Source organism: Scomber scombrus, chromosome 2, assembly GCF_963691925.1.
Source record: "Scomber scombrus chromosome 2, fScoSco1.1, whole genome shotgun sequence".
Lineage (NCBI taxonomy): Eukaryota > Metazoa > Chordata > Actinopteri > Scombriformes > Scombridae > Scomber > Scomber scombrus.
In genome coordinates, this window is record NC_084971.1 from 17,107,418 (window position 1) to 17,122,472 (window position 15,055).

The window sequence follows — 15,055 nt, forward strand, 5'->3', positions numbered from 1 at the left end:
TAAGGTGTTTGAATCTCCACATATAGACGTATGGGTATGTATTTTTCAACTGTTATTTAAACAAAAAATAAATAGACTTAACCGTACACATAAGTCAGATACTATGTTCTTCATGTTGTACTAGAGCTAAACAACCTGGCAACCTGTTTGGATAGAACAATAAAATCCTAAAAAGCAGTTTATATTTTAAAGGTCCCCTCCAGACATGTTTTAAGATGTATATAAAATGCTAAACTTTGAATACTAATGTGTGTCCAATATTGTTTTTTCCACCAAATAAAGCTCAGTTAATTGGTTAAAATTCTTAAAATGACATGTACTCCTTCCAACTCATGCAGACTGAATGAATATACAAAATATTTTAACTGCTGGACACAAGATGTCTCCCTCTTCATTCTCAGTGTTTGTGCACTGGAGGCTTCAAGTTTCCACATAAAAGTTGAATACTGGGCTACAATTGGATCCAAACTAGTCGTGATGCCACAAATCATGCCTCTAAATCAGATCTTCAATGAGCACAGAGAGCTTTCCACTTTCAGCAGATGAATTAATGTTAAAACAGTCTTATAGTGTCGAACTCTGCACAGTGAAGCTCAAACATCATTCTGAAGGAACAAACACATTTTTTGAGTTGAGGGGGGCTTTAGGTTTATTTAAAACGTTTCTCAGGACAAGAGTGCAAAACTAACAAAACGTTACAGTAGCCTAAACATAATGTACATAAGGATCACATGAAAAAAGAATATTTCAAGTGTATGAGTGCATGAATACTGAAGTGCATTGCATCCACCAATTGAAAACATCGGAGGATTTATCTCACAATTATGACTTAAGTAGCTTATCTTAAAATTATGACATATTATCTCATAATAACAAGACCTCGAAACTACGATAACAATATCATAATCATGGCTTAATATCTCATAATAACGAGAAAAGGTCTAAAACCACGAGAAAAATGTCAAAATAATGATTTGATATTTACAAGAAAATATCTAAAATATTGATTTAGAATCTCATAATCTCAAAGTTTAGATGATCTGAAATGTGTCCTTTAGATGCAGGTGCAGCGCCTCTCTCCACCGGTGGCTGTGTTTCAGCTCATCTCCTGTGCTGTGGGTTTCGTGGATCTCACAGCTCATGGATAGGGCTCCTGCAGCACCGTCAGCCTGTCTGCCGTGTCCATCAGCAGACTCTCCCGGTGTAGATCTGCGCTGCAGCCGGTCTCAGACGCGTCCCATTCACGGAGCAGCAGCAGCAGCCTGAGCAGCTGTCATGAGAATCAGCTGGACGAACAAGGAAGGAGATAAACAACAACACGACTCCGTCTTTCTAAATCAAGGTAAAATATTGCATCTTTGCGTGGGAACTACATGTTATATCCCAGTGTAAATGCAGCACGGTAACCAATTTTATACCACTTAGTTTAAAAAGGGTTGTGCATTTGGTGACTCTCGTGCAGAATTAGCCGGGCTATCAACAGCTAGCTGTTAGCAAGCCGGATAAGTTGGCACGCTCTCATACCAGCGGGCATCTCGCACTGTCTGCCTTGTCATTGTCCAAATGTTTAGCACTAAACTTTAACTGTGAGTGCAAATGATGTAGACACTGCACAAATGTCAGATCAAATCGTTTGTAGCACGCAAAGTCACATAGCGTGGTAGCTAGGGGCCTATCTGCAGCCACCTTGCAGAGGGACATTTAAACTCCATTGACTCCCATGCATTCACAAGTTAGCTAGCCAAATAGTTAGCTGCTGCTCTCTCTTTCCTTGCTGCTCTCTGGACCTGTCGAGTCAGGTCCGCTGAGCAGCACATATCAAATTCACGTCGAAGAGTGACCATCTAAATATAAATGAGCCGGGCAGCAGAGCTAGCGAGCTGCGCTATCTGTTCAGCCATTACTTGGCATCACAACAACGTAGGCTAGTTGGCTAGTTGGGTTAGCTTGCTTGGCAGACAACAAAGATCAAGCCAAGCTGCAAAAGCTCGTGTTGAAATAAAAGCGAAGTTAAAATTCAGACGAGATTATATTTCCCTGCAGTGTGTTAATAGGTTTGTTTTTAATAAAGAATAGTTTGAATACGCACGAATAAGATGGTGTACCTTTTAAAACCATTGTTTAAATATGTGGACAAAGAGATGTAAACACACTGTCTAAACACTGCAGCTGATCTAAATAACAACTTGTTTCAGCTCGCCTGTTACATAATCGGGTCACACGCCATTATATTGTGGTTTGCAGTGAAGTATCGGTGTGAAAAGGTTGAACATCATAACAGCTTCAGTTGGGGCAATGTGATCCTTTGTCTAAACACAGTAAAGTCAGAGTTGCGAGTGGGATGGGTGGATGGGAAAAAAATCGAAAAAGGGTTGTTGGCATCAGCAAGGATCAAGGGATCAAATCGACATGTTGCACCTCTACTTCCATCTAGTGGTGAACTTTCACTAACACGCAGACCAGCTGCTTCATAATCCGGTTGCACACCTGTAAAGTACATTTAGTGGTACATATTTGTATGATAAATGTAACATTTGCATCAAAGGGTTAGACTAAGATAAACTATACAAAATGAATTTTCCCCATGATTTATAATTAATAATTAATTAACAGTAACACCAGTATAATATTGTATAGCATCAATCAATTTATGAGTCATGTGTGAGAAATGTAAAATGAAATTGCGAATTAGCAGCAATTAGAAAACGCTGGACATGTGCTTAAGTGTGATTTTTAAAACATTTTATTAACTTGAATATAATAAATAAATAAAAATGATGTTTCCAACTGTAATGTTACACTATATATGTCTTAAACAGTATCAGTAACATTTGTTCAGCACTTTGAAAAAAGAATATATTTCACTATTTAAAAAAACAAACTTCAGTTATTTTTTTCAGTTTTGAAGATTTTACTCTGTATGATAATCCTTGCACACAATTTAGCTTTCAGAATAGACTACATTTCAATTAATAAAGTAATAATTTATTTACTTGGCCTTACATAACTAACAAAGTAACCAATATATTTTAGCTAATCCAATATCCATTAACATTGGAATTTATAAGTAATAAGTTGATGATGGAGCACGTTTTTCTATTTGTTTATTTATTTTTTGTTCAGGTTTTATCTGGTGAGGCGGCAGGATGGCGGGGGCAGAGGTGTTCACCCCTGCAAACCCCACCTGCAAGATCATGACCTTCAGGCCTACTATGGAGGAGTTCAAGGACTTCAACCAGTACCTGGCTTACATGGAGTCTCAGGGTGCACACCGCGCAGGCCTGGCGAAGGTAGGAAGTGTTATCAATCTCCACTTGGGCAAAATTTAAACCTCCGATAATAGTCATTAAGAAAAAATAAAGACATTCCGACACACAGAGTGACATATTGTAGTACAGGAGTAATCAGCTAGTGGCCCTCTTGGACATGCAGGGCTTACTACCCCCCCCCCCCCCCAAAAAAAAAAAGAAATCCCTCTGTTCCTGTTTTATTTTAAGCAACAAACAGCCATTTATTCCTCTGTTTGTCCCTCAGGTGATTCCTCCTAAAGGCTGGAAGCCTCGTCGCACCTATGATGACATAGATGAACTGATGATCGACGCTCCCATCCAGCAGATGGTGGCCGGCCAGTCAGGGCTCTTCACTCAATACAACATTCAGAAGAAGCCTCTTAATGTGGCGGAGTTCAGGCGACTAGCTAACAGTGACATGTGAGTATAATGGTGCTTTTCCACTATACAGTTCTAGCACTACTCGGCTCGACTTGACTCGACTCTACACCATTGTTTATATGTTTGTGTCACGTATAAAATGAAGCCACGGCTGTTTCGCGCAGCCGTGCTATGATGACCCCGCCCACGTTGAGTAGGTACTATAGAAATGGAAAAGGTCGTTCCTGGTACTGTGTCAAGCCGAGTCGAGCCGAGTAGTGCTAGAACTGTATAGTGGAAAAGAGCCATAATAGAGGACTTGTTTCTTGACTTGATTTTATGGACAGGAGAGCAAAATTTTATAAACATAACACTGAATGTAAGCATTTATTTGCCTTCAGTGGTTACAGTAAGTAAAGATGCAACTTTTGTTGTTTTCAGGATATTTGGTCTGGTATATTACAAAACTTACCAATATTAAACAATGTTTTAAGAGTACAGAATAGCCTCTAGAAGAAGATTGGATACTTGGCAAATTGGCTGGAGATACTTGGAGATACTTACTAACACCAACGATGTATGTGTGTCTCTTTGATGTTGATTTATCATCATGTATAGTCTCTATCCAACATAGCTGCCAAAATGACATTGTATTGTCACAAATGTTCTCCATTTCAAGTTTACAAAGGTCCTGTCTTTCCTCCCCGCAGGTACTGTACACCTCGCTACCTGAACTACGAAGATCTTGAAAGAAAGTATTGGAAGAACCTCACTTTTGTCTCACCCATATATGGTGCGGATGTCAGTGGCAGCCTCTATGATGAGGTAGTCGCTTTTCCCTCTCTCCACATGTTTTTTCTGTTCTATCACTCGTCACTCAGGCTCCATTAACACCTGGTTTTAACATGTCATCTGTACCTAAATTATCTGGATACATGCATATACACCTGGTATTATAACGTGTTCCTGTTTTCTCATTTGTGCCCTCATTGTGATGGCACAAACGGATATCATTCACTTTTTTGCAAGGGAAGACTTCTAGCTACTACTACTTTTTGTAGTTTTTACAGGGCTCACTTTAACTGGCAGAAATAGGTGGAGCTAGGTGGCCTTTCTTATGAATGTGGTCATAATTTAATGTATGTATTGCATTTATACCTTGCTGTGATCTAGTGTGTGCCTGGACATCTCTAGTCAGGTTTAATTTTCTGAATTGGTTCTGTTCATATAAGAGTTGATATTGAAAATCACTTCGGTGGATTGTACACATACATGAACTGTCATATTAAAAACATTTATTTCTAACTTTCTAAAAACGATGTCATTTGAATAATCATAGAAAATAAACACAGAGAAAATTTAAGAGGGAGTGTTTGCCAGTATTAGTGAGTGCAAGCTGATATTTCTTTAAAAAAACAAACACATTTTGCTTAACGAATTACCTTCATGGTAGGCCTACATTAAAAATAGTATATTGAAACTTTGATAGTTACAATCCAAAGGCTGCATGAAAACAGCCTGCATCACAGTTTTTTTTTAATGGTGGATGTTGTAAACTGTGCTACAGTGTGTTTATAATGGCTGTGAATAGAGGATTATAAGTGCTGCTGTTATGGCATGGAGCTCAGAAAAACTTTCTTCATCTCCAGCATTAACAAAAAAGGTTACTGAAGTTCAAATACAGTTTCTGGCTTCAGGCAACTCTTGCCAACAGCATCACTTTAGAGGCATGGCACAATTGACATTTGTAACTTAAACAGAAGCAAAGTGACCATTTTCCCCTTAAAGTGGTCCTGCTTGCATTGCTCACTGATTCTCATTGTCATGTGGATGTTTATGAAATTAAACTACTGATTTGTTCTGCTTCATATTTCACTTGCTTCTTATTAGCTATTAGTTATATTGTTTTTAAGGAGAGAAAAGGGCTGATTTGATCAGTGGCACAATCATCCTGCAGCATGATGTTATATTATACTTTATATTGCTGATACTGATTGGATTCAAAACTGTCACAGCCAGCTCTAATACCAATTTACAGGATTAACTCTGGACATCCATAAACCAGTCTCACCACTGCTGTGCATCTCTAACCACTGTTTCTAATCTCACAGGATGTGGAGGAGTGGAACATCGGCCACCTGAACTCTATCTTGGATGTTATTGAGGAGGACTGTGGTGTATCCATCCAGGGCGTCAACACCCCATATCTGTACTTTGGCATGTGGAAGACCACCTTCTCCTGGCACACAGAAGATATGGACCTGTACAGCATCAACTATCTCCACTTTGGAGAGCCAAAGTCCTGGTTAGTGTGAAACAGAGATTTAGGTATACAGCAAGTGGATGCATAAAGAAGAGACAATTGTGCAACATAATGTAATCCAGCAATACCATAAAATTCAGCTTGATCAACAGCAGCTCCATAACGAAGTTACAGTCCAACTCAACAAAGTAATCTTCACATGAGTATTTATTTTACTCGAGGTGCTATACTCCTACTATGTTTACATCCACTTACTTTACACAGTGTGCCAGTAATGCTTGTTTCTGTGTGTATCATTCAAAGTTAAAACCACTGCTGCCAATGCCAGTTAATTACATATTCAACATATTGGTGGAAGTAAGAATAGAAGTATTATAAGTAAACTTTATGGCTTTTTTGTGTTATCCTGACTATCATGACTTATCATGTTCTTAGCCTAACATGTTGTTAGCTAAAAACATGTCAGCTAACACTGGCTACATGGTGTTAACTGGTGATATTATAGACAGAAGTGAATGTGGCTTGCTTGCTGGGCTGTGGTGAGCCCAACTCCACAAAACACCACTTATAGAGAGGGTGGCCATCTGATTCAAATGAAACTGCCTATCAAGCCAGATGGGCCAGTGATTGTAGTTTAGCCTGAGCAGATACAAGATATAAGGCTTGATTAAAGGACCCATGTGTAGGATTTAGTGGCATTTGGTGGTTAAATTGCAATTTGCAACTAACTGATACAAGCACATACAAGTGGACATACATTGCTCTGCCACATTACATTGCAGCCTTCATCCACATCTTTTTTTTCATGATTGAAAATATATTCAAATTGCAAAATGCATGCAATCTCATAGCTTTCATTTTATTTACCCCAACGTTCTGTTTCACATGGCCTCAGGGATTTGTTCCCTCAGTGCTTGTTTGCACACTGAGGAGGTGGCCACCTGCAATAAGTGAGAGTCCAGGTGCTTGTGAGCTTGATAGAATAGTTACAAGTCCATGAGCAGGGGTTTGATTACACATCCAGGGAGTGTGTATGTAAATGTGTTATTCTCAAAGGGTGTAGGCATATGGTTTGATTTCCTGGAAGCTGTCATTGCTGTCAATGGAACAAGGGAAAAAAACAAATATTTTAACCAGTCAACCAATACAATACAGTGTGTCTGGCCCTGAATAAGAGATGGACCATTTCTTTCTTACCTTTTTAGTAAGTAAAAGACAATGAGGGGCTTGAAATTAATTGCATATATTACCATTTTTAGGTATAGATAAAACATTTACTAGCTTTGATGTTAACATACTTCTATTTGTATTTCATTAAAAAAAAACCCCACTGTATTAGCCAGAGAACATGGAAACATGATCAAGGCAGTCACAGTCCAGGTTTTGCATAGGTTAAATTGGTATAATGGTTAGATACATTCTTTAAGAAAGGAGGAGCTGGGGTTTAATGAGACACATCTTAAAGTGATAAAATGAAAAGAAGGTGAAGAATGCAGGTAGATGAAAATGGAATTTGCTTTTTATTTCTTCCTCAGCTCGGCTTGCTCCATTTTTCTCTCCCGCTTGCCCTGGAGGGAGTTCTGCTCATTAGAGCAGTGAGCCCTGCAACCCCACAGGGATCAGTGTCACAGCCAGACAGTGACACACGTATACACAGAGACACACACACACACACACACACACACACACACACACACACACACACACACACACACACACACACACACACACACACACACACACACACACACACACACACACACACACACACACACTCTCATAAAGAGCAGCCTAGTGCACCAAGTACCCACACACACACACACACACACACACACACACACACACACACACACACACACACACACACACACACACACACACACACACACACACACACACATGCATACCCTTATCATCTTGCACACACACACACACACTGACATGCAGTCTTTCATCTTGCTGCTATTTTGACATCTCGTCCCTGGAGGAGAGTGGCTTAAAGATGCACCCCTCTCACCTCTTCTCAATCCTTTACCCCTCCAACTCCCCATGTCACCTTTACCTGAGGTTGCCTCCGCCTCTCGCCCTGTCTCTCACTGCTCCGTTAAGCTGACAGGTGATATGATAGAAATGCCACAGACCTGAGGGCGGATGGTGCTAGTGAAATGGAATGCCTACTCAAACCTTGAGGGAATTCTGACACGCTTCTAGGGTTTCTCACTGGGAACTTTGGGAATAGTTTGAATTCAGATTGCGTCAGCAGTGTGGCACGAGAACATGCAGAATAAGGTCAAAATGAGATTCTGTAAACAACTTTAGACAACAGAATTAGTGATAGTTATTTCTCCTGGCTAGAGACAAAATTGGCTCATTGTTTTGAAATATTACTGAAATTAAGTACATTAGACAGTCTAAATTGTAGAGTTAGCATTTCAATTAAAATTAAAGCCGCAAGCGGCGATGGCGGGCCCTCGCTCACCCATGCCACCGCGGGGCCTGAGGCATGTCGGGGCTGTGGCGTGAAGCAGAAAGTGAGAAAAAACCTGGAAGGAGGCCAAAAATGCAATGTTTCGTTCATCCAGTAGGGCAGTCACAGGTAGTTACACATATGGTCTGGTGTGGTCTGGTGTGTTCAGGGCGGCCACTCATCAGTCATGTGAAGTATGGAGTGAATTGGACAAAGTATGAAGGAGTTATGAGATGTTGATGGTTCATCCACCAGGGGGCAGTAATGGGATGCATGCAGGTGTGTTCAGGGTCAGTCCCTCATCACACATGTGAAGTTTCGTGGGAATCGGACAATGTTGATGCAAAAAATGGCACTTCCTGTTTCCACTAGGGGGCGACATGAGCGACACCCCTATCAGATGGAAGAGGTCTCCACCCTGGACCTGTGTATCAATTTTCATGATGATACGTGTTCAATAAAGCCATCAAAAAACCAAACCTATTTTCATGGCGAGGAATTGATGGTAGCCACGCCCCCACAGGGACGCCATTAATCGTAGCTTCACAGTGTTCATAATGTAGCTTCACCAACTGGTTCTGCATGTTTTAGAAGTGGAATGAAGTTGATGGGGTCAACTATGTATTTTTCATGAATTTAAGTTCACTTCCTGTTACCACCGGGGGGCGCTATGAGTTACGTGGGAAGTTAATATATCGGGACGTTCAGGGCGGAGCCATCATCATGTCCAGCAAGTTTGAAGCTGATTGGATGAAGTATGTGGGCGTGAGAGCCACTCGTATGTACATGGCGAGCACGCCAAAGTTAGTTGAGCCCTGGCAGACACGCCCTTTGACCTACGGATGCGCAGAGCACAACTTAAGCTCAGCTAGGTCTGGAGATGTTGCGTACCTAATTTGAACTTGATCGGGCGAACGCTGTGGGAGGAGTTAATTTTAGGCGGGAAAAATCTAAACCAAAATGGCCGACTTCCTGTTGGGTTGAGGTCATGAGGTCAAGAGGCTTTTTTGCATATGTGGGTATAATACATATGTGTATTTTGTGAGCATAGGACAAAGTTAGCAAAATTCCCTATGGGCATTTTTGGACTTTGTAGGGGGCGCTATTCCGCCATTCTGCGTCGACCATGTGCGACCACCCAAAAATATCGAATTTCGGATGAGGCCGGACGTCCGTGCAAAAGTATAAGCATTTTCGCATTTGGGAAAGGGGCGAAATTGGGGCACGAAATGTCGGAAGAATAATAATAATAATAAACATTACAATTTCAATAGGGCTTTAGCCAGGCGACTTGCAGTCGCCGCTCGGGCCCTAATTAGCCAGGCGACTTGCAGTCGACGCTCGGGCCCTAATAATAATAATAATAATAATAATAATAATAATAAACATTACAATTTCAATAGGGCTTTCGCCAGGCGACTTGCAGTCGCCGCTCGGGCCCTAATAATAATAATAATAATAATAATAATAAACATTACAATTTCAATAGGGCTTTCGCCAGGCGACTTGCAGTCGCCGCTCGGGCCCTAAAAATAACAGCAGGCAGGTTATTTGTGTCTTTTACAGTAAATTTGGATGAGACCAGGGAAACAGCCTTCCTGTATGATTAAATTATTTTTTTTATCAGCAGTGGAAGGTGGATAAAACTTTATGCCTTCTTGCATTTATTAATTTATCTGCCACTTGATGGCAGTCTTGAAATTGCAGTGACTCTTCTTGAAAGCTTTCCTGCACCCATAATGAACATGCATGTTCACAGATTCATACACAGCGCCTAAAATAATTCTGTTTGCTCCATATATCTCTCTCTGTTGTCTCTAACAGGTATGCCATCCCCCCTGAGCATGGGAAAAGACTGGAGCGCCTGGCTACAGGTATGGGAGGTGGTGGTAATTAAAAAAAAAATTAAATAACGTTTTCAGCATACAGAAGCAGGTCTGCATTAAAGAACAAAGAACGGCACATAAATTAAACAGAGACGGGAGAGGCCACTAGAGGTGATGGCAAAGCTAAAGAGGCAGCATCCTAATGAGCTCTGACTACAAACATGCAGAAACTGCTATTAGAGATGTAAACTGTACAAAGGAAAGTATTGTATTGACAAACCACTTTAGGAAAATCTATACTGTATGACAGCAGTAGACTTAATACACACAGTAATACATACAAATACAAAAGGAACTAAATTATTCTATCTTTCAAAGATGCACAGCTGAAGCCTCTGCTGTCTGGTCCATGTAAAGTTGATGTAAAATCTGTTTGAACTTGAAATGTTGATTACTTCACTGGATGAGTGAAGAGCAAAAAGGATGAGATTTTCCACATGAATATTACAGTAAATTGTGCAGTCAGTTGTCAACAAATCCTGGCTGGTTATAAATCGCTGAATGGAAAATAGTATTGACAGTTTTCATTGATCAAGCTATAAGATGATTGACAGATCATGAATTGACTCTTGATAAAGTGTTTAAGTCATTTATCAGCTAAAATGACCAAAATTTAGTAAATTGAAGACTACGATAAATTGTGTAATTGAGACATTTTTTTAAAGAAATTATTGATGAATTGGTTGATTTTTTTAATTTTTTTTTACCATTCAGTGATAAAAAAAATTCCTTAGTTGTTCTAATGAAAAAGTGTCATTTTCATTTATAAATATTTGATTATATAATAATCATTTTTTAATATAATATTAATATGTTGCAACCAGTAAAAGTACATTTTAGTACAATTTAGTTTTTTATTCATCTTTTGTCTTTTTTTACTGAGTCTCTCTGTTAATGATGTGTGTGTCTGTGTGCCTGTATGTCTGTGTGCATGTGCATGCACATTTCTATCAGGTTTCTTTCCCAATAGCTTCAAGGGATGTGAGGCTTTTCTTCGTCACAAGATGACTCTAATCTCCCCTTCCATACTGAAGAAGTATGGCATTCCCTTTGATAAGGTAGGCTCTCAACCCCTTTGAAAAATTACTCTCAGTCCTCCTCTTCTAGCCATTTAAACTCCATTTATTTATGAACTTTGTGAAAACAGCTTTTGCTGCCACTAACGTTCCTCATGCTTTTTTCTTTTTTTTTTAAATCTCTTTTTACGCCCCCCTCTCTTTCTCCTTCCCAAACAGATTACTCAGGAAGCTGGAGAGTTTATGATCACCTTCCCTTATGGCTACCATGCTGGCTTCAATCATGGTTTCAACTGTGCTGAGTCAACCAACTTTGCCACTGTGCGCTGGATAGACTATGGCAAGGTTGCCACACAGGTATCATTCAGCTTTGATCAGTGTTGTGAGAATTTTCCTTAAAAACCTGTCTTACTATGTGTAATTGATGAGGTGTCTTGGGTTTAAATGCAGTTCATTTCAGTAACATTCTTATTTTTCATTGAGTATCAGGCAGAACAGAACAGACTCTGATTTTAGCATCAAAGTGGACGGTCTTGCACACAAAGTAGGCCCCTCGTTTTTCTAAAGCAGAGGTTATATTTTCCCGTGTTCTCTTTCCCTCCTCTAGTGCACATGTAGCAAGGACATGGTAAAAATATCTATGGAACCGTTTGTGAAGCGTTTTCAACCTGACCGGTATGCAAACTGGATGTTGGGCAAAGATTCGACACCTATTGACCACACATTTGCCACTCCTAGTAGTACACCTGAGCTGCAGAGCTGGTTGCAGAGGCGCCGCAAGACAAAACCTGCCAATAAAGGGTAATGTATTCTTACTCAAACAATGTTTCTTATGTTATTCATGCAATACTTTTTAAGAAAATTGTGCTACTGCTGCTAATAGTGTTGGAGGGGCTTAAGTCTGGAGTAGATATGGTGCTAAACATGCATTTATAATTTGATATATTTAATTTAAACATAAGATTGAACCTAGGATGGAAATGCATAGTTTTGTCCTCTGTCAGCTCGGATATTTCATCTAAACTGATTATAAGACAACAGCCAACAGCTGGTTAGCTTGGTGCCCCTGTTGGTGACTTTGGTGTATTGGCTGGTGACTTAACGTATGTGGCCAGAAATATCTGGAAACTGAAAATCTCAAATACCCACATCTCTCAAGTTACAAAATTCCACATTGCCTTCGTTGCTTTTCAGTGTAAATCAGAGTTTTGAGTTTCAACCTTCTTTGATCCTTCCTTCTATTTTCCTACAGCAGCACCCACTCTCGAATGCGCTCCAAGCGCCTCAGAACCACAGAGGAACCTGTTGGTCTGGATGGCAGCTCGGCTCTGACTGGCAGCAAGAGAAAAGGTCTGGGTGGTCCACCTGGGCCCAAGGTGCGAAGGTCTGTTGCAGGGCCAGCCTGCAAGGCAGAAAAGGTGGAGGAAGAGGAAAAAGAGGGGAAAAAAGAAGGCAGGGAAGCTGAATCAAAGCACAACCAGAATCTTAACTCTGCTCAGCTTTCTGGTAAGAGACTGACTGGCACCAAAAGGTATTTCAGACTTTGGATATCACTTTGAACTGAAGAGTGAACAAACTGGCCTGGCAGGGAGTACATGTGTGTATTATGTGAATGATTGAGACAGTGTATCTGAGTGCCTACAGTATCTTCCTCAATCTAGAACATTTTAATTCACTGAAAAACCTTTTTATGTTCCTTGTGTTTATTGTATATTACTAATGTTATCCATACCTTTATCCTCTACAGGTGCTTGCAGACAGATGTGTGTGGTCAAGGTAAATCGAGTAGAGAGTAATCGTTTGGGATTTTCTACTGTGGATCCTAAAAACTCTTGCTCCAGCTCCTTTCCCTCCCCTGCCTCAGTAGTAAAGAATGACTTAAAGGCAGAGACAGACACTCATCCTGATCCTGATCCTCAATACATCTCAGAGTCAGGGGTCACGAGCAGGACTCCTGAAGGACTCAGACATTGGCCTGAGGCTACCCAGATGCATCCGAAAATTAATGAATCAAGGTGTTGCTCTCCTCAACCACAAGACCTCTCTTCTCAGGATTGCTCTACCAGGGCTGATCCCTGGGAGGCCTCCAAACACAGCTCATCTTCCCACACAACAAATACACAGATGGGTTTGTGTCCTCCAGACTCTGAAGTTCAGACTTCTAGTTCCTTGTGTCGAGAAGACTCTTTACGCCTAGCACCAAACACTGAGAGCAGCATGGACACAGGTGCTGAGAATCACATTAATGATACTGCTAAGGCAGAAAAAATGGACACTGTTGACCCAAAACGTATCAATCCACACTCCACTAAAGAAGCACTTTATGATCCCAGAACTGAGCCAGTAGAGGGGGGTAGTAACACACAATGTGGCCCTTCCTCCTCTTCAGGACACAATTGCAGTTCAAAAACCAGCAGCACTGAAGAAATTATTTTCCCTCCTCTGTTACAGAGGAATGCGGGGGATATGCCACATCTCACTCCTGAGCCAGCAGATAAGGTTGGAATCTGTCCGTTGCCACCTGTACTGACCCAAGAGATGCCCTCCCTCACCCCTGCGGACGATGGGTTAACTGACAGACCGAAATCTAGAACGTACACTCACCAGGTTGCACCTGTGCTTCAGCGGGAGACGCCAGCTGGCTCCCAATCCTCACATGGAGCCAAACAGAAGGAGACAAAGACTGACTCAATGATGTCAAAAGAATCTCTTACTGCAGAACACGCCAACAACTGGCATTTAGATCCTCCGTATAATTGTGGCGGGCCAGCAGTATCTGGTTTAGAACGTAGCTCAGCTCATTTAACTAGCAATGCTATGCACAAAATAACATCTGGTCGTGTCCAGGAAATACTAATAATGCCAGAGATTGCAGCAGAAAAGGGTCACACAAAGCTAGAAAATCTTACTCCTGGACAGAGTAATGTCTCCTCTCACCACCTAGTTCAGAGCGTTGCACCCCAAACAGAGCAGCAGTCCAGCTTAGCAGAGTTAGAAAGTAAAGATAACTCCAAGGACCCAGCTCAAAGAGACAGTGTCTTCAGTCTCAGAAGTACTGGCTCTCTTTTGACTGGTGCCTCAAACAATAATCCCCAGGCCCCTTCCCCTCCAGTACGCTCTCAAAATGACAGTCACTCAGCATTACAGCTTCACAACACAACATACTCCCCTTCACATTGTACCTCATACATAGAGCCCAAACCCTTCTCCAGCAGCATTTGGAAAAACTTCAACTCCCAGGGTCCTGCAGTACTCATCCAGAGTCTCCACCCAGAACTCCCTTCTGACTTCACTCATGACCCCCTACCTTACACCATGTGGACTGAACCACAGTGCAAAGAGGTCACAGACCTGGAGGACCCAGAACAAGACCTCCGTGAGTCAGAGAGCCAGGAGGAGGAAGCTGGGCCTCTCACCTGGGCCCAGCTTGAGCCCACCTCTTTAGTTTCAGTTGGTGCTGTAGAGCCCCTGGGGTTTTGTGGAGATTATGAGCTGGGGAGACAGAGGGAGACAGAGGAGAGTCTGCACTCAGATACTGCTGTTTCACCCCCAATGATAGGGGTAGGAGAACAGGACGGGGTGTCCGATATGGAAGAAGGGGGGTCTGATGGGGAAGAGGCAGAGCAGCCAAGTAGTGCCAAGGGAGAGACCAGTAGTGATTCATCTGATGAAGAGGAAGAAGAAGAGGAGGAAAATGATACAAGCAACTACGAGTGTGATGAATCGGGCCTGGAACCTGGGGAGGTTTGTGCTGTGAGTGTTTTGTCTTGTCC

At 41.4% G+C, this 15,055-nt stretch overlaps 1 protein-coding gene across 7 annotated transcripts in view; it reads left to right on the forward strand.

The window, feature by feature from the left end:
• Window positions 1-1,097: 1,097 nt before the first annotated feature.
• kdm4c (lysine (K)-specific demethylase 4C) overlaps window positions 1,098-15,055 on the forward strand; it is a 32,332-nt gene continuing 18,374 nt past the window's right edge. For 4 of the 7 annotated variants that reach the window (XM_062428993.1, XM_062429025.1, XM_062429009.1 and 1 more), the window contains exons 1-11: window positions 1,098-1,342; window positions 3,124-3,290; window positions 3,535-3,710; window positions 4,361-4,475; window positions 5,762-5,955; window positions 10,205-10,254; window positions 11,221-11,324; window positions 11,502-11,639; window positions 11,890-12,083; window positions 12,535-12,788; window positions 13,030-15,035. In XM_062428993.1, the coding sequence (XP_062284977.1) occupies window positions 3,147-3,290; window positions 3,535-3,710; window positions 4,361-4,475; window positions 5,762-5,955; window positions 10,205-10,254; window positions 11,221-11,324; window positions 11,502-11,639; window positions 11,890-12,083; window positions 12,535-12,788; window positions 13,030-15,035 (3,375 nt within the window). In that variant the 5' untranslated portion in view covers window positions 1,098-1,342; window positions 3,124-3,146. Of the gene's footprint in view, window positions 1,343-3,123; window positions 3,291-3,534; window positions 3,711-4,360; window positions 4,476-5,761; window positions 5,956-7,448; window positions 9,708-10,204; window positions 10,255-11,220; window positions 11,325-11,501; window positions 11,640-11,889; window positions 12,084-12,534; window positions 12,789-13,029; window positions 15,036-15,055 lie in introns of those variants that run through there. The other 3 variants (XM_062429017.1, XM_062429001.1, XM_062429042.1) reach the window with 3 other exon arrangements.